This window comes from Pleurodeles waltl, chromosome 10 (genome assembly GCF_031143425.1).
Source record: "Pleurodeles waltl isolate 20211129_DDA chromosome 10, aPleWal1.hap1.20221129, whole genome shotgun sequence".
Classification (NCBI taxonomy): domain Eukaryota; kingdom Metazoa; phylum Chordata; class Amphibia; order Caudata; family Salamandridae; genus Pleurodeles; species Pleurodeles waltl.
In genome coordinates, this window is record NC_090449.1 from 905,654,771 (window position 1) to 905,673,916 (window position 19,146).

General features: G+C 44.6%; 1 protein-coding gene across 2 annotated transcripts in view; it reads right to left on the reverse strand.

Moving 5' to 3' along the window:
* The window catches only part of CALCR (calcitonin receptor), a 2,320,029-nt gene that overhangs the window by 1,537,186 nt on the left and 763,697 nt on the right, over window positions 1-19,146 (reverse strand). For both annotated transcript variants that reach the window (XM_069211663.1, XM_069211664.1), the window contains one exon: window positions 7,460-7,553. In XM_069211663.1, coding sequence (XP_069067764.1) covers window positions 7,460-7,525 — 66 coding nt within the window. In that variant the 5' untranslated portion in view covers window positions 7,526-7,553. The remainder of the gene's footprint in view (window positions 1-7,459; window positions 7,554-19,146) is intronic.

Here is a 19,146-nt window from a genome sequence, read left to right on the forward strand (position 1 = left end):
ACGTCTCCAACAACCTTGTGTGCCTTTGGCAATGTGATTGTTACTAGTGCGTCTTTGTGGAGATGTCCTCATGCTTCTGCGCATCAACAACGCACCACCTGAAACGGAGGTAAACGCAGTGGGGTCGTTTTGGAAAGCTGTCCATCATCCTGGTAAAAGGCGGGAATTCCTTTGCCTACTATGAGGGTGGACGGGGCGTGGCTCACCGGGCGGAGCTTACAGGTGACTTATAAAGGGAGAAACTTCTACTCTTTTTCTCCAGGAGAGGAAGATAGAACCCGCTATTTAAGTCAGATACAGATTATGCTCCAGTACATCATCAATTCACCTCCAGGAAGGATTCTAGATCTTTTTCTGCTATGGAATCTCTGAGCGCACAGCCTTGCTTTATCTTTGCCAAGCCCAGGAGTTAGGGCGGCTTGTCCTTTCCAGAAGCTGAGCTTCAACTGGGGCACCTTCTACGTTTATATTTGTAAGTGCTTCCTTTGAGGTTTAGTTTCTGTGAAATGAGCATCATGGCCTACACAACCGGAGTATTTTCTACGAGTAAGTCAGTAAGCGTTACCTAGCATGTTTTTTTTTTATTTATTTTTTACGCCCTGTTTATATTGTACACTAAGGCTACGTAATGGGTCATGGGGGAAACATCTCCAACAACCTTGTGTGCCTTTGGCAATGTGATTGTTAATAGTGCGTCTTTGTGGAGATGTCCTCATGCTTCTGCGCATCAACAAGGCACCACCTGAAATCGGCGGTAAACGCAGTGGGGTCGTTTTGGAAAGCTGTCCATCATCCTGGTAAAAAGCAGGAATTCCTTTGCCTACTTCGAGGGTGGACGGGGCGTGGCTCAGCGGGCGGAGCTTACAGGTGATTTATAAAGGGGAGAACTTTCTACTCTGTGTCTCCAGGAGAGGAAGATAGAACCTGCTATTCAAGTCAGATACAGATTACGCTCCAGTACATCATCAATTCACCTCCAGGAAGGATTCTAAATCTTTTTCTGCTATGGAATCTCTGAGCGCACAGCCTTGCTTTATCTTTGCCAAGCCCAAGAGTTAGGATGGCTTGTTCTTTCCAGAAGCTGAGCTTCAACTGAGCTTCAACTAGGACACCTGCTACATTTATATTTGTAAGTGCTTCCTGTTGAGGTTTAGTTTCTGTAAAATGAGCATCATGGCCTACCAGACCAGAGTTTTTTCTACCAGTAAGTCACTAAGCGTTACCTAGCATGTTTTATATATGCACCGTTTATATTGTACACTAAAGCTACGTGATAGACCACGGTGAAAATGTCCCCAGCAACTTTATGTGCCTTTGGCAATGTTATTGTTATTAGTGCGTCTTTGTGGAGATGTCCTCGTGTTTCTGCGCATCAACAACGCACCACCTGAATCGGAGGTAAACGCAGTGGGGTCGTTTCGGAAAGCTGTCCATCATCCTGGTAAAAAGGCGGGAATTCCTTTGCATACTTCGAGGGTGGACGGGGCGTGGCTCAGCGGGCAGAGCTTACAGGTGACTTATAAAGGGAGAACCTTCTACTCTGTGTCTCCAGGTGAGGAAGATAGAACCCGCGCGTCACAGTCAGATACAGATTACGCTCCAGTACATCATCAATTCACCTCCAGGAAGGATTCTAGATCTTTTCTGCTATGGAATCTCTGAGCGCACAGCCTTGCTTTATCTTTGCCAAGCCCAAGAGTTAGGGTGGCTTCTCCTTTCCAGAAGCTGAGCTTCAACTGGGGCACCTGCTGCGTTTATATTTGTAAGTGCTTCCTGTTGAGGTTTAGTTTCTGTAAAATGAGCATCATGGCCTACCAGACCGGAGTATTTTCTACCAGTAAGTCAGTAAGCGTTACCTAGCATGTTTTATATGCACCGTTTATATTGTACACTAAAGCTACGTGATGGACCACGGTGAAAATGTCTCCAGCAACTTTGTGTGCCTTTGGCAATGTTATTGTTATTAGTGCGTCTTTGTGGAGATGTCCTCGTGCTTCTGCGCATCAACAACGCACCACCTGAATCGGAGGTAAACGCAGTGGGGTCGTTTCGGAAAGCTGTCCATCATCCTGGTAAAAGGCGGGAATTCCTTTGCATACTTCGAGGGTGGACGGGGCGTGGCTCAGCGGGCGGAGCTTACAGGTGACTTATAAAGGGAGAACCTTCTACTCTGTGTCTCCAGGTGAGGAAGATAGAACCCGCGCGTCACAGTCAGATACAGATTACGCTTCAGTACATCATCAATTCACCTCCAGGAAGGATTCTAGATCTTTTCTGCTATGGAATCTCTGAGCGCACAGCCTTGCTTTATCTTTGCCAAGCCCAAGAGTTAGGGTGGCTTCTCCTTTCCAGAAGCTGAGCTTCAACTGGGGCACCTGCTGCGTTTATATTTGTAAGTGCTTCCTGTTGAGGTTTAGTTTCTGTAAAATGAGCATCATGGCCTACCAGACCGGAGTATTTTCTACCAGTAAGTCAGTAAGCGTTACCTAGCATGTTTTATATGCACCGTTTATATTGTACACTAAAGCTACGTGATGGACCACGGTGAAAATGTCTCCAGCAACTTTGTGTGCCTTTGGCAATGTTATTGTTATTAGTGCGTCTTTGTGGAGATGTCCTCGTGCTTCTGCGCATCAACAACGCACCACCTGAATCGGAGGTAAACGCAGTGGGGTCGTTTCGGAAAGCTGTCCATCATCCTGGTAAAAGGCGGGAATTCCTTTGCCTACTTCGAGGGTGGACGGGGCGTGGCTCAGCGGGCGGAGCTTACAGGTGATTTATAAAGGGAGAACCTTCTACTCTGTGTCTCCAGGTGAGGAAGATAGAACACGCGCGTCACAGTCAGATACAGATTACTGTCCAGTTCATCATCAATTCACCTCCAGGAAGGATTCTAGATCTTTTTCTGCTATGGGATCTCTGAGCGCGCAGACTTGCTTTATCTTTGCCAAGCCCAGGAGTTAGGATGGCTTGTCCTTTCCAGAAGCTGAGCTTCAACTGGGGCACCTGCTACATTTATATTTGTAAGTGCTTCCTGTTTAGGTTTAGTTTCTGTAAAATGAGCATCATGGCCTACCAGACCGGAGTATTTTCTACCAGTAAGTCAGTAAGCGTTACCTAGCATGTTTTATATGCACCGTTTATATTGTACACTAAAGCTACGTGATGGACCACGGTGAAAATGTCTCCTGCAACTTTTTGTGCCTTTGGCAATGTTATTGTTATTAGTGCGTCTTTGTGGAGATGTCCTCGTGCTTCTGCGCATCATCAACGCACCACCTGAATCAGAGGTAAACGCAGTGGGGTCGTTTCGGAAGGCTGTCCATCATCCTGGTAAAAAGGTGGGAATTCCTTTGCCTACTTCGAGGGTGGACGGGGCGTGGCTCAGCGGGCGGAGCTTATAGGTGACTTATAAAGGGAGAACCTTCTACTACGTGTCTCCAGGTGAGGAAGATAGAACCCGCGCGTCACAGTCAGATACAGATTACGCTCCAGTACATCATCAATTCACCTCCAGGAAGGATTCTAGATCTTTTCTGCTATGGAATCTCTGAGCGCACAGCCTTGCTTTATCTTTGCCAAGCCCAAGAGTTAGGGTGGCTTGTCCTTTCCAGAAGCTGAGCTTCAACTGGGGCACCTGTACGTTTATATTTGTAAGTGCTTCCTGTTGAGGTTCTGTTTCTGTAAAATGAGCATCATGGCCTACCCAACCGGAGTATTTTCTACGAGTAAGTCAGTTAGCGATACCTAGCATGTTTTATATGCCCTGTTTATATTGTACACTAAGGCTACGCGATGGACCACGGGGGAAACGTCTCCAGCAACCTTGAGTGCCTTTGGCAATGTGATTGTTACTAGTGCGTCTTTGTGGAGATGTCCTCATGCTTCTGCGCATCAACAACGCACCACCTGAATCGGAGGTAAACGCAGTGGGGTCGTTTCAGAAAGCTGTCCATCATCCTGGTAAAAAGCGGGAATTCCTTTGCCTACTTCGAGGGTGGACGGGGCGTGGCTCAGCGGGCGGAGCTTACAGGTGATTTATAAAGGGAGAACCTTCTACTCTGTGTCTCCAGGTGAGGAAGATAGAACACGCGCGTCACAGTCAGATACAGATTACGGTCCAGTTCATCATCAATTCACCTCCAGGAAGGATTCTAGATCTTTTTCTGCTATGGGATCTCTGAGCGCGCAGACTTGCTTTATCTTTGCCAAGCCCAGGAGTTAGGATGGCTTGTCCTTTCCAGAAGCTGAGCTTCAACTGGGGCACCTGCTACATTTATATTTGTAAGTGCTTCCTGTTGAGGTTTAGTTTCTGTAAAATGAGCATCATGGCCTACCAGACCGGAGTATTTTCTACCAGTAAGTCAGTAAGCGTTACCTAGCATGTTTTATATGCACCGTTTATATTGTACACTAAAGCTACGTGATGGACCACGGTGAAAATGTCTCCTGCAACTTTTTGTGCCTTTGGCAATGTTATTGTTATTAGTGCGTCTTTGTGGAGATGTCCTCGTGCTTCTGCGCATCAACAACGCACCACCTGAATCAGAGGTAAACGCAGTGGGGTCGTTTCGGAAGGCTGTCCATCATCCTCGTAAAAAGGTGGGAATTCCTTTGCCTACTTCGAGGGTGGACGGGGCGTGGCTCAGCGGGCGGAGCTTATAGGTGACTTATAAAGGGAGAACCTTCTACTACGTGTCTCCAGGTGAGGAAGATAGAACCCGCGCGTCACAGTCAGATACAGATTACGCTCCAGTACATCATCAATTCACCTCCAGGAAGGATTCTAGATCTTTTCTGCTATGGAATCTCTGAGCGCACAGCCTTGCTTTATCTTTGCCAAGCCCAAGAGTTAGGGTGGCTTGTCCTTTCCAGAAGCTGAGCTTCAACTGGGGCACCTGTACGTTTATATTTGTAAGTGCTTCCTGTTGAGGTTCTGTTTCTGTAAAATGAGCATCATGGCCTACCCAACCGGAGTATTTTCTACGAGTAAGTCAGTTAGCGATACCTAGCATGTTTTATATGCCCTGTTTATATTGTACACTAAGGCTACGCGATGGACCACGGGGGAAACGTCTCCAGCAACCTTGAGTGCCTTTGGCAATGTGATTGTTACTAGTGCGTCTTTGTGGAGATGTCCTCATGCTTCTGCGCATCAACAACGCACCACCTGAATCGGAGGTAAACGCAGTGGGGTCGTTTCAGAAAGCTGTCCATCATCCTGGTAAAAAGCGGGAATTCCTTTGCCTACTTCGAGGGTGGACGGGGCGTGGCTCAGCGGGCGGAGCTTACAGGTGATTTATAAAAGGGGGAACCTTCTACTCTGTGTCTCCAGGAGAGGAAGATAGAACCCGCTATTCAAGTCAGATACAGATTACGCTCCAGTACATCATCAATTCACCTCCAGGAAGGATTCTAAATCTTTTTCTGCTATGGAATCTCTGAGCGCACAGCCTTGCTTTATCTTTGCCAAGCCCAAGAGTTTAGGATGGCTTGTCCTTTCCAGAAGCTGAGCTACAACTGAGCTTCAACTGGGGCACCTGCTACGTTTATATTTGGAAGTGCTTCCTGTTGAGGTTTAGTTTCTGTAAAATGAGCATCATGGCCTACCAGACCGGAGTATTTTCTACCAGTAAGTCAGTAAGCGTTACCTAGCATGTTTTATATGCACCGTTTATATTTTACACTAAAGCTACGTGATGGACCACGGTGAAAATGTCTCCAGCAACTTTGTGTGCCTTTGGCAATGTTATTGTTATTAGTGCGTCTTTGTGGAGATGTCCTCCTGCTTCTGCGCATCAACAACGCACCACCTGAATCGGAGGTAAACGCAGTGGGGTCGTTTCGGAAAGCTGTCCATCATCCTGGTAAAATACGGGAATTCCTTTGCCTACTTCGAGGGTGGACGGGGCGTGGCTCAGCGGGCGGAGCTTATAGGTGATTTATAAAGGGAGAACCTTCTACTCTGAGTCTCCAGGTGAGGAAGATAGAACCCGCGCGTCACAGTAAGATACAGATTACGCTCCAGTACATCATCAATTCACCTCCAGGAAGGATTCTAGATCTTTTTCTGCTATGGGATCTCTGAGCGCGCAGACTTGCTTTATCTTTGCCAAGCCCAGGAGTCAGGATGGCTTGTCCTTTCCAGAAGCTGAGCTTCAACTGGGGCACCTGCTACGTTTATATTTGTAAGTTCTTCCTGTTGAGGTTTAGTTTCTGTAAAATGAGCATCATGGTCTACCAGACTGGAGTATTTTCTACCAGTAAGTCAGTAAGCGTTACCTAGCATGTTTTATATGCATTGTTTATATTGTACCCTAAAGCTACGTGATGGACCACGGTGAAAATGTCTCCAGCAACTTTGTGTGCCTTTGGCAATGTTATTGTCATTAGTGCGTCTTTGTGGAGATGTCCTCGTGCTTCTGCGCATCAACAACGCACCACCTGAATCGGAGGTAAACGCAGTGGGGTCGTTTCGGAAAGCTGTCCATCATCCTGGTAAAAAGGCGGGAATTCCTTTGCCTACTTCGAGGGTGGACGGGGCGTGGCTCAGCGGGCGGAGCTACAGGTGACTTATAAAGGGAGAACCTTCTACTCTGTGTCTCCAGGTGAGGAAGATAGAACCCGCGCGTCACAGTCAGATACAGATTACGCTACAGTACATCATCAATTCACCTCCAGGAAGGATTCTAGATCTTTTCTGCTATGGAATCTCTGAGCGCACAGCCTTGCTTTATCTTTGCCTAGCCCAAGAGTTAGGGTGGCTTGTCCTTTCCAGAAGCTGAGCTTCAACTGAGGCACCTGTACGTTTATATTTGTAAGTGCTTCCTGTTGAGGTTCTGTTTCTGTAAAATGAGCATCATGGCCTACCCAACCGGAGTATTTTCTACGAGTAAGTCAGTAAGCGATACCTAGCATGTTTTATATGCCCTGTTTATATTGTACACTAAGGCTACGCGATGGACCACGGGGGAAACGTCTCCAGCAACCTTGTGTGCCTTTGGCAATACGAAGAATAAGAATATTAAGTATTATTATTATAATAAAGCAATCTGTAATAATGCATTCTTCCTACATCATCATACAATTCAAATAACAAAAACAGAATGTAAGGAATATTGAGGACTTCTTTCTATATTTTATACATGTTTTCATTAAACCAGTTATAAAATATTTTCCTTTTCTCATAGCCAATAACTGCAAAAATATGTCTTTTTCCAATACCACTTAATATAAAGATACATGTGGATTGATACATATAACATATTCCATGCTATCCCATTCGGAACAATGATATAAGGTGTATGTTATATGTGCTATATCTTTACAGCCTACATTAACGTCATCTAACATTCATTGGTTCATTACTTGCCCTAAAAGTAGAATTAAACACTCTGATGCATTTCCAGTGATCCAAATTGCCATCTTAGGAACTGCTGTTCAAATGTATTTTACTTACGATAAAAAGGATAAGTAAGAGGGAATACAAGTGTTTCACTGGTTTTTCCAGTTGTAACTTCTCCATTGCTGAACGTTTATGAAGCTGCAACCTTCTGTGGATGAAATACAAAAGACACTTTGAGTATGTTGTCATAGCATTAACAACAGTTTAGATTTTAGATGACAGTAAGTGATTAGTGTAATCAGTGTAGGCACATTTATATATTTCACCAATGCTTTTTAATTCTAGTCCTATTCGAAATAAAGTGGATACAGATGAAAAAAAGAAAATAGTTTCAATGGATTGTGCAGAGGCAATTAGAATTTATTTAATTTGTATGTAATAGGACAACATTGTGCCGACTTGTCTCCTGCAATACAAATGATCTTTCACCAGCCCTTGGCGCTTTTAACTCTCCCTTCTTAGCAATATGTTCCCAGTATACTACAATGAAAGCTCCTTACTGGAGAAGTTGTTTTCATCCTATTATTGAGGTACATAGGTGCCACTACAAAGAAAAAGCGTTGTAAGAATTTTAAACAACCTCTGACCCTGACAGATGCAAATCGTTTGAAAATAAGCTTTACATGGTCTTAGTGGAGCACATGTCATTACTCTAGCTGCACTCTGGCTGAAACTAATGTTCTTCACAATGCCTATTAATAAAATATTACAGCAACTATTATGGATCCAATGGTGGCTCTGGCCATCAAAACATTTCCTCTTTAAGTGAAAACTGTTCAATATGCAATAGTAATTTAATATGTTGTCTGGATAGCACAACAATCATATTGGGACTGGAACCTAAGGATGTAGCTAGAATACTCCTATTGATTTCACCTCATTTGTAATAGGACAGATGTAGGAAAATATTGGAATGGATAAACATGTGCCATGAGGAATACACCTCCCTACTAAGAATGGCTCTGAAATGTAGCTGTCATTTTTTTTCTTAAATGCTAAAATGAATGAGCCCAAAAAACCTTTGATATCCTGAGGAACTCACTACTCTGGTTTTATAGGTCAATTATATGTGAAACTGAAACATAGTAAAAGGGCACGCTCAAAAGCAGCCATGCCACTTTATGGCTTAGCCCTAATTGTTGAAATCTCACAAAATATAATTCTGACATTGAGAACAAAGCTGTAAGCAAGCCTTGAAACAGCAATTTGAAACTGTGCCTGAACAAAATTGCCATGTTCCCAGTGAAACTTATATCAACTATTGTTTAATTCTATACATTTTCAAAAAGTCACTCTTTTGCATATTTGAGTACCGAAATAGTTAATAATGCCATGCTCACAATATGCTACCAGTTAAGCAAAATATAGATCTTTGGCAGTACAAATATCACAGAAATGTTTTGTGGAAATTTCTGTTAACTTTCTTGTACCTTTAAACTCACCCTGGAACCAGTTTGGCAGCTCCCACTACTGTCTCAACTGCCTGTAGTGTATTTTATTTAGATTCCTTGATACCCACGTCCAGCTTATGAAGGAAGGATGAAGTCAGAGCAGCCCACTTAATTTTGGATCTCTCTTGAACATTTGTCAGCTGACTCAGAGTCTTCCTCTCTGTCTTATCTATCAAGGAAGGATGAATCTTGTTGACTAAAAAAGAAGGCACATAAAAGGCTGGCATGTAAGTCCTGTCTGATGCTCAGCAACAGTTGGAAAGAGTAGATAGCCACTATTAGCAGTGTCCTGTCTCTTTTGATCGCATCCCCTCGTAAAGGGAAACTGCTGAGCATGATAGATGGGACTTGCAAGGGATTATCCCAGTGATAGGTATAATGACATTCACCAATCGCTTGTAGTTTAACATTGAAAGAAGGGTCTCTCAACTTTTTCGCAGTAGTATGCAGCTAAAACCTACAAAAACAGAAGGACACAGGTATGACAAAATTTTGAACTACTTTTGAACAACTATAAAATTTACTCCTGAATTTCTAATTTAGGAGACTTTTGTTAGGGTTGGAAGATATACTCAAAAGATGAAAGAGGGGACAGGTCTTTTTCAGCCTTGCCTATTACTGTAGACTAAGTTTTCCTGAGAGAGCCTCAAGGACAACTGGTGTGCTACAACATCTGGCAAATGGAGCCGGCTCCTGTGTTGCAGCCGAGATCCCCGCTGGGCCGGCGGGCGTAAACTAGGTTTCCGCCCGTCGGCCCAGCGGGGATCTCCAAATGGCCGCGGCGGGGGTGCGCCGCATTGGCGGCCGCCCGGCCGTCCGATCTTGGCGAGCAGCTTCAGCCGCCCACCAAGGTCGTAATGAGGGCCTATGTGTCCGTTCTGATTGTCTCCCAGTCATTTTAGTATATGATTCAGAACTACATGTAAATTTGTACAAGTTATAAATGAACATACAGTTCCTAGTCCATATTCAGCCCATAAGGTATCTTCTTGCGTACTTCGATGATATATCTACTCTCAAGTTGCCACAGTTTAAGGGTCCTGTTTCCTTCTCGTTCATCCTTGGTGACTTGTGGTAGGCCAAAAAATCCAATACTTTTCTAATCCCTTGTATGATGTCTCATGTATTGTTTTGAAACAGCATAGCTTTGATCCTGGTGTTGTATGGCTCTAATATGTTGAAGTCCTCTTCTTTAGAGGACAGATGGTGCTACCTATGCACCATAAGCCACATTCACATTCAATTAAGTACATAATATACTGACTATTGCAAGTAATTCTCTGTGCAATATGTATCTCTCTCCCTTTGTAACCTTTGAAGTTATTTACATTCCTCACTACTTTGCACGCTTTACAATTGTTACTTTTGTAAAACACTCTGGTCTCCTTATTCAACCAATTTTTGGCTGCTGGTGCAGAATAATGGCTCTTCACAAGCATATCCTTTAGTGGACATGACCTCCTATATGTCACTAGAGGTCTAGGGCCCTCAATCTGTGTAATATCTTGATCACGCCTCAAGATTTTCCAGTGTTTCTTAACCCCTTCGTTACCAGGTCTTTTCCCCCTCAGGTGCCAGGCCTTTTTTTGCCTACTTGGGACAGTTTGCACTTAGGCCCTCATAACTTTTTGTCCACATAAGATACCCACGCCAAATTTGAGTTCCTTTTTTCCAAAATCCTAGGGATTCTAGAGGTACCCAGAGTTTGTGGGTTCCTCTGAAGGAGACTAAGAAATTAGCCAAAACACAGCTAAAATTTAGTTTAAAAAAAATGGGGAAAGAGGGCTGCAGAAGAAGGCTTGTGTTTTTTACCCTGAAAATGGCATCAACAAAGGGTTTGCGCTATTAAAATAACCATCTTCCCAGCTTTCAGGAACTGGCAGACTTGAATCAGAAAATGACATTTTTTTAACACAATTGTGGCATTTTACTGGGACATACCCCATTTTTACTATTTTTTGAGCTTTCAGCGTCCTTCCAGTTAGTGACAGAAATTGGTGTTACACCAATGCTGTATCCCAGAAAGCTAAACATTTCTGAAAAGTAGACAACCTTCTGAATTTAGCAAGGGGTAATTTGTGTGGATCCTACAAGGTTTTCCTACAGAAAATGCCAGCTGAAATAAAAAAAATGAAATCGAGGTGAAAAAAACAGCAATTTTTCTCCACATTATAATCAGATTTTTGTAAGCAATATACTGTTACATCTGTAGGACTCTTCTGGTTGTGGGGATATATAGGGCTTGTAGGTTCATCAGGAACCCTAGGTACCCAGAGACAATAAATGAGCTGCATCTTGCAATGGGTTTTCATTCTATACCCGGTATACAGCAATTAATTCAGTGAAATATAAAGAGTGAAAAATAGGTATCAAGGAGATAAGGTGTTGAGAAGCAGTGGTTATTTGCACATCTCTGAATTCTGGGGTCCCAATTCTAGCATGTTAATTACAGGGCATTTCTCAAATAGACGTCTTTTTTACACACTGTCTTACATTTGGAAGGAAAAAGTGCAGAGAAACATAAGGGGCAATAACACTTGTTTTGCTATTCTGTGTTCCCTCACGTCTCCCGATAAAATTGGGCCCGTATTTATACTCTGTTTGCGCCGAATTAGCGTCGTTTTTTTCGACGCAAATTCGGCGCAAAACTAACGCCATATTTATACTTTGGCGTTAGACGCGTCTAGCGCCAAAGAATGGGCAAAGAGCATAATTTTTTAGCGTGAACGCCTTCCTTGCGTTAATGAGATGCAAGGAAGGTGTTCCCGTCTAAAAAAATGACGGCGACGCAAATGCGTCGTATTTATACTCCCGGGCAAAAATCACGCCCGGGAGGTGGCGGGTCAAAAAACCCCGCATTTGCGCCACTTTTTAACGCCTGGGTCAGGGTAGGCGTTAAGGGGCCTGTGGGCTCAAAATGAGCCCACAGGTGCCCTCCCCTGCCCCCAGGGACCCCCCCTGCCACCCCTGCCCACCCCAGGAGGACACCCAAGGATGGAGGGACCCACCCCAGGGACATTCAGGTAAGTTCACGTAAGTATAATTTTTTATTTTTTAAAATATTTTTTGGTGGCATAGGGGGGCCTTATTTGTGCCCCCCTACATGCCACTATGCCCAATGACCATGCCCAGGGGACATAAGTCCCCTGGGCATGGCCATTGGGCAAGGGGGCATGACTCCTGTCTTTACTAAGACAGGAGTCATTTCAATGGCGTCTGGGCGTCGAAAAAATGGCGCAAATCGGGTTAAGACGATTTTTTAGCGTCAACCCGACTTGCGCCATTTTAAGACGCCCTAGCGCCATTTTCTCCCTACGCCGGCGCTGCCTGGTCTACGTGGTTTTTTTCCACGCACACCAGGCAGCGCCGGTCTGCTTGCGCCGGCTAACGCCATTCCATAAATACGGCGCCCGCATGGCGCTTCGGAATGGCGTTAGACGGCGCTAAATTTTTTGACGCTAAACTGCGTTAGCGCAGTTTAGCGTCAAAAAGTATAAATATGGGCCTTGGTACCTCACTTGCATGGGTAGGCCTAATGCCCGCAAGAGGAAACGCAACATGAACGCATCACATTTTAACATTTTGGAAAGTGCCTATCTGTGGATTTCGATCTCTAGCTCACCCGGAACCTAGGAAAACCTACCAAACCTGTGCAATTTTTAATATTAGACACCTAGGGGAATCCAGGATGGGGTGACTTGTGGGGCTCTCACCAGGTTCTGTTACCCATAATCCTTTGTAAACCTCAAACTTTGGCTAAAAAACACTTTTTCCTCACATTTTGGTGACAAAAAGTTCTGGAATCTGAGAGGAGCCACAAATTTCCTTCCACCCAGTGTTCCCCCAAGTCTCCCAATAAAAATGGTACCTCAGTTGTGTGGGTAGACCTGGTGCCCGTGACAGGAAATGCCCCAAAACACAATGTGGACACATCACATTTTCGCAAAGAAAACAGAGCTGTTTTTTGCAAAGTGCCAAGCTGTGGATTTTGGCTCTAGCTCAGCCGGCACTTAGGAAAACCTACCAAACCTGCGCATTTTTGAAAACTAGACACCTAGGGAATCCAAGATGGGGTGACTTGTGGGGCTCTCACAAGGTTCTGTTACCCAGAATCCTTTGCAAACCTCAAAATTTGGCCACAAACAACACTTTTTTCTTACATTACGGTGACAGAAATTTCTGGAATCTGAGAGAAGCCACAAATGTCCTTCCACCCAGCATTCCCCCAAGTGTCCTGATAAAAGTGGTACCTCACTTGTGTGGGTAGACCTAGTGTCCGCAAAAGGAAATGCCCCAAAACACAATGTGGACACATCAAAATTATCAAATACAAAACTATCTGTTTTTGCGGGGGCTGAATTTTTGGTCCTGGGCTCAACAGCCATATAAAGAAACCTACCAAACCCAAACATTTCTAAAAAATAGACACCCGAGGGAATCCAGGGAGGTGTGACTTGCATGGATCCCTCAATGTTTCATTACCCAGAATCCTCAGCAAACCTCAAATTTAGCTAAAAAATCAAATTTCTACCACATTTCTGTGTGGGATTACCGCACTGGGACAAAATTCCTACCACCCAGCATTCCCCTCAGTCTCCCAGGAAAAATGATACCTCACTTGTGTAGGTAGGCCAAGTGCCTGTGACAGGGAAGAGCCAAAAACAGGTCAAAATTGAGGGGGAGCCAAACCGGGTCCAAAAGGGCAGTTTGGAAAAAAACATTTTTAGGCTGACAAGTGGGGCAAACTTTTTATCGGTATGGATGAGACAATGCTGAGTGGTAGGAATTTTGTGGATTCCTGCAGATTCAGGAAGGTTCCATCACAAAAATGTGGAAAAAAATTGTGATTTCCAGCAAAGTTGGAGGTTTGCAGGACATTGTGGGTAAGAAAATGGTGTGGGGTGCATGTGAAGCACACCATCCTGGACTCAACCAGAAGTTTAGTTTTCAGAAGTGTCTAGTTCTTGTGAATTTTTCTACATGGCAGCGTCCCAAAGTCCAAAAAGTGCAACCCTCACCATTCCAAGTGGGGCGATTTTGACAGTTGACCAAGCTCTCATGGCCCAAATGTAAAACCAAAACCCCAAATAATCAAATGTCCTCTTGCTTGCCCTGGGATAAGATGTTTTAGTGTGCAGTGGGAGAGCTGAAAGGCTGTTACCCCTTCAGTTATGGTGGGGGCATAGCCACGTCCATACTGGTTGGTGACCACCACCACACTATTTTTTTTGTTAATTCCCTGGCATCTAATAGACTTTCTCTCCCCCGGGTGTGGATTGGGGGTAATTGCCCCATCTGCCCACTGGTGGGCAGAACAACTTTGACCCCGTTTATTTGGGGTGGGGGTATGGCCATCCCCCCATTCTCCTATTTTGAAAAACAAAAAATCTTCCCAGGTCTCTAATGGGCTTTCTGCCACCCTTGCCTAAGGGGTCGCTCCCCACATATAAAAAAATAAAGTAAATAAAAAAATATATATATCCCTGGTGTCTAGGGGTTTCTGCCCCAGGTGAGGAAGAAAAGGCCTAAAAATATTTTGCCCCCCTGGGCAGCGGCCATTGCCCAAGGTGCCGCTCCTCTCATTCAATAATATAAAAAAAAAAACCTGGTGTCTAGTGCTTTAGATTGGCCTAATAAAAATAGGCCGATCTGCCCTCAAGGGGGGCAGAAATGGCCTAAAAGTAATTTTGCCCCTGCGGTCGCTCCCCACATATAAAGAAAAGAAAACAAACAAAACAAAAATATTCCTGGTGTGTAGGGGTTTCTTCCCCGCTTGGGGGCAGATTGGCCTAATTATAATAGGCTGATCTGCACTCAAGGGGGGGCAGAAATGGCCTACAAATGCTTTTCCCCCCTGGGGAGTGGCCCTTGCCCAAGGGGCCGCTCCCCTCATTCAAAATATATTTAAAAAAATTCCCAGGTGTCTAGTGGGCATTTCTGCTGCCCGATCGCATCCTTTCTTTTGATGCCTCTCTTGGCCCCTCCATGTGATTGGAGGAGAAATGCTTTTGCATTTCTCCCCTGATCCGCACTGGGTAGGCCTCTCATGAGGCCACAAAGGGGTTGGGGGGTGGAAAGGGAGGCGATTCCCCTTCCATCCCTGCACCGGGGAGGGGGGTGCGAGGCCCTCAAGGGGAGTGCTAGCGCTTCCCGCGAAGGCCCCTACTTGGACGTAACAGTTACATCCTGGGCACCCGAGTGGTGCTGCCCAGGACATAACCGTTGCATCCAGGGCACCCAACAGGTTAAATATATTGACAATTTCTTTATTCTCTTTACTGTAAATAAGTATTAAGTGTGGACGAGAACTCGACAACAAAATTTAGTGAACAAGATATCGGCTACTGACTTACACCAAATTTGGCACAAAAGTGCCCTAAAGTAACTATAACTCACACTCAAGCCAAACACAGTTTTCTCTTCAAAAAGTTTACTGCACATATTACATTGATATTATCAATGATGCTACCAAAGATGGCATTAGTGTTGTAATATTTGGGCTAATTATCAGTACAGGGTCTACCCCTATAACCACCCAACTCCATGCTGTGTATGGCCAAAGGCCAGGCCCTGCAGCCTACCCAACCCCACGCCGTTCATGAAGTACTTCTTTGTTTGGTGGGGATATTAACATTGTCCTTTGGATCAAGAACATGCCTACAAAATCGGTGGGTAATGCTCTCGGGGAGCATTTTAGTAAGCTGTTGATAATCCTGGAAAAAGGGCAGGAAGATGTTGCATACCTCCATATGGGGTGGGGTACAATGGCTGTCACAGCTCCCACCAAGCAAAAGCAAACTGTTATCTCGCGAGGGGAGGTGCCTCAAGCACTAGCAGGAGCTGGACCTGTGTGTTGGTGCTCCCTGGGACTGTATGTGGCCCAGGGGAATCCTTTGTTTCCACCCGTCAGACCAGAAAAGTAATAATAGGTCCGGAGGTATGGCAGCAACCTCCCCGTCAGAAGTTCGGCAAATGGGTCTTCTGTCCACCGAACTGGAAATGAGGCCCGTAGTATTCAATCATATTTTCCACTGATGTTCAAATATTTTTGCATTTTTCCATCAACACATTTGTTAGTGTGCCATTTTTTGGGTTCAGTATTTGTAGCTTTGCAAGTTCTCAGTGAGCACAATATAGTAACAACATGCTTAAAGTTATTTTCAGCAGACTCAGTATTTTTTATGTACAATGGTTTACCACATCTAACTGATGAACTCATATGTAAATAAGTTGCTGAAATGTCTGATCTCGAACAGAGAGTAGAAATGGAAAATAACTTTTTGTCTGTGTTACTTGTGCAGTTATAAAGTACAAGTAATTTGTAATGACACTATGGCCCTCATTACGACTTCAGTGGTCGTTTTGTCTTAAGACAGCCCTATGACAACTGAATTTGGAATTCCGTAAGTCGTGCTGGTGGTCGGCGGTGGAAGGACCCTTCCCCTCCCGATCGACCTCCTTGACAGACAAGGTAAGTGGATCGTCCGACATGGGAGAGTGTGTGTTTGTTTGAATGTCGTGAATGCTGGGAGAGGGGAGATGTTTGTCGGTGCGTGTCTGCATGTGTGAATGATTGTCTGTGGACACGGTGAGGGGGGTATGTGAGTGTTTGTGGATGGGGTGGGAGAGTGTGTGTTTGTGGATGGGAGTGCGTACATGAGTGGTTGTGTGCAGGTGTGTGTGATTGAGTGCGTGAGTGTGATTGAGCGGATTGAAGGGGTGAGTTTGTGTATGTATGTGCATGTGTATGTAGGTGGACGGAGAGGGTCGTGAGTGTGTGAGTGGACGGGGAGGGGGGTGCATGTTTGTGTGAGTGAATAGGGAGAGTGGGTGAGTGTGTGTATGTGGTGCATGGGGGTGAGTGTATGTATGAGCTGGAGGGGTATTGGGGTGTGAGTGTATGTATGCGCTGGAGGGAGGAGGAGGATGTGAATGTATGTATGCGCTGGTGGGGGGAGGGGGATGTGAATGTAGGTATGCCCTGGAGGGGGGAAGAGGGGGTGAATGTATGTATGCGATGAAGTGGGGAGTGAATGCATGCATGAGTGTGGTTTGTATGTATGTATGTTAGTGTGAATGGGGATGTATGACGCGAGTGCATGGGTGAGTGGGGGTGTGTTTGTGTGTGGAGTATGTGGGTGCATGTGTGCGGGTATGTGGATTTGTGTGCAAGTATATCCTGGCAACAGGTATGCTTATGCCTGTTGCCAGGATGCAAGACTGCCAGCTTTTTTTGGCAGTGCGACCACCAGAAAAATGCTGGCAGTCTCCTGCGTCAGTGTCCACCGTGCTGGAGGTGCTCACCTCCAGCCCGGCAGACCACAGAAAAGAGGCGGGAGAGGCAGAGTATCAGCAGTTTGGCTTCGGGCAAACCGCAAAATTCTTAATTTGGCGGTCTTCGCCACCGAGACCGCCATTGCGGCCCTAGAGGTCTTCGGACAGTCAGGGTTGTAATGAGGGCCCATGTAATGAAAGCAGCAAAAATAACTAACAGCACATTTCAAGCGTAGAAATATCCAAGTAGCCTGGAAACACATTCATCCACAGCACGCTTTAGCAAATTATGAGCAGCCTTGCACAAGATCTTTACCTCTTCCTGAAGCACCCTAAACCTTTTTCCAGGTGGATAAATGGGGCAATTCTTTTGAATTCCCAGGTCGCAGAGACTCTGCCCTTTGGTCACTACCAGTATTTCTTACTTCCATCAAAGGATAACACAATGGCCCTCGTTCTTTTTGCCTACACTTTCTCTTTCAAGCTGCAAAGTGTCTGGATGTCCCCAAACGTTTTTTTGATTAGCTCTCTCCCCACCTTTGGGGCCATCCCTAATCTAAACTCAGTTAGTTGTTTTGTCTATGAATGCTGGTGCCTAGCATTCACAAAGAATTGTTTGAATAATATTCTACACAACTTCTTGGTGGGGTTATGCTGTTATGGGACATGATTCTCCATAATTCAACAGCTTCTTTAATCTGTGAGGTTTTGTGGAGGACAAGGAAGTGACATGTTTGGTAGTCAGTCACAAGCAGTGGTACTTGTGAATGAGATACTCCATGCAAATAATTGGAGATTGGAAAGGTGGGAACAGAATGAGGTAGAGAAAATCCAGATGAAAATGTTGAACAAAATAACTAGGCCTATCCATTTTATGCTAAGGATTAGAGTGAATATGATGGTATTACACAAGCAGATGACAACACTGAAGATGTTTTTCACTTAGCGAGCCCTTCTAAACCGTGTAAAAAGTCCCTACAATTACATGACAAAGTATGTGGTGCTACTAAAGCACAAATAGATGTTAATAAACAGAAAAAGTTTGTAACAGTCACTATGAAAAAGCTCACTACTGGATCTACAGCAGTACAAATGTATCTATTTTTTAAAAGAACAGACTCGAAATAGAAAAATATTAGTCTGTATCTTTGATTGTTGCTCTAGAAGGCACAGTGGTGGTCTTCAGTTTACAGTGTAGAAAGAAATGTATTATTTACATGTATAAGCAAGTTTTAGGGGCAACAAAGGCACAAATGTACAGGTTTTTTGTTTGCAATTTATTGTCATAAAATATTTAGAGGCATATTTGAGGAAGGTAGCACTGCACACAGTGCAGTGCCACTGTTCTTGTACCCTTTAACACCCCCCTACCGCCATCATGTGTGCACTGTAGTTAAAATACGGCGCACCATAGTGCAAAGTGCACTATTGATGTGCAGGAGTAGCACCAACATTTTGGCATAGTATGCAGCGGCCCACTGTATTCAATGGGATGCCCCTTTTAATGTCTCTCTGAGCAGGCATTAAAAGTGCTGCTCTATTCGATTTCCTTGCACCATTTTTTTAGTCCCCCATTATGGGAAACGCCCCCTTTGCATAGACTATGCCTGGCGGAGGCATAATGTAGCGCAAAGGGTTACAAAGTGGCACAATTCATGCATTGTGTCACTTTGCAAATATGACACAGGATTTTGGCGTTCTAATACCATATTAGTGTAAAAAAAATAACGCTAATGTGATGTTAGAATGGCACTAGGGTTCTTAAATATTCTCTTAGTGCTTCATAATTTCTCCTGTGTATGTGGCATATGTTGACTTTCAGATGGCCTTTGTTGACGTTAATTGAGGGTAACTGTGAGAAGTCTAAGGGTTGCATGAACATAGGATTATAAAGGCTGAGATTTTACTTCTCTACACCAGGGTTATTTTGTGAGGATGTGTTAGAGCTAGCAGGTGTATGCCAAGAATGCATGCTAACATGGGACTTGTTCACAGTAACACCTTAAGGACTTTTGA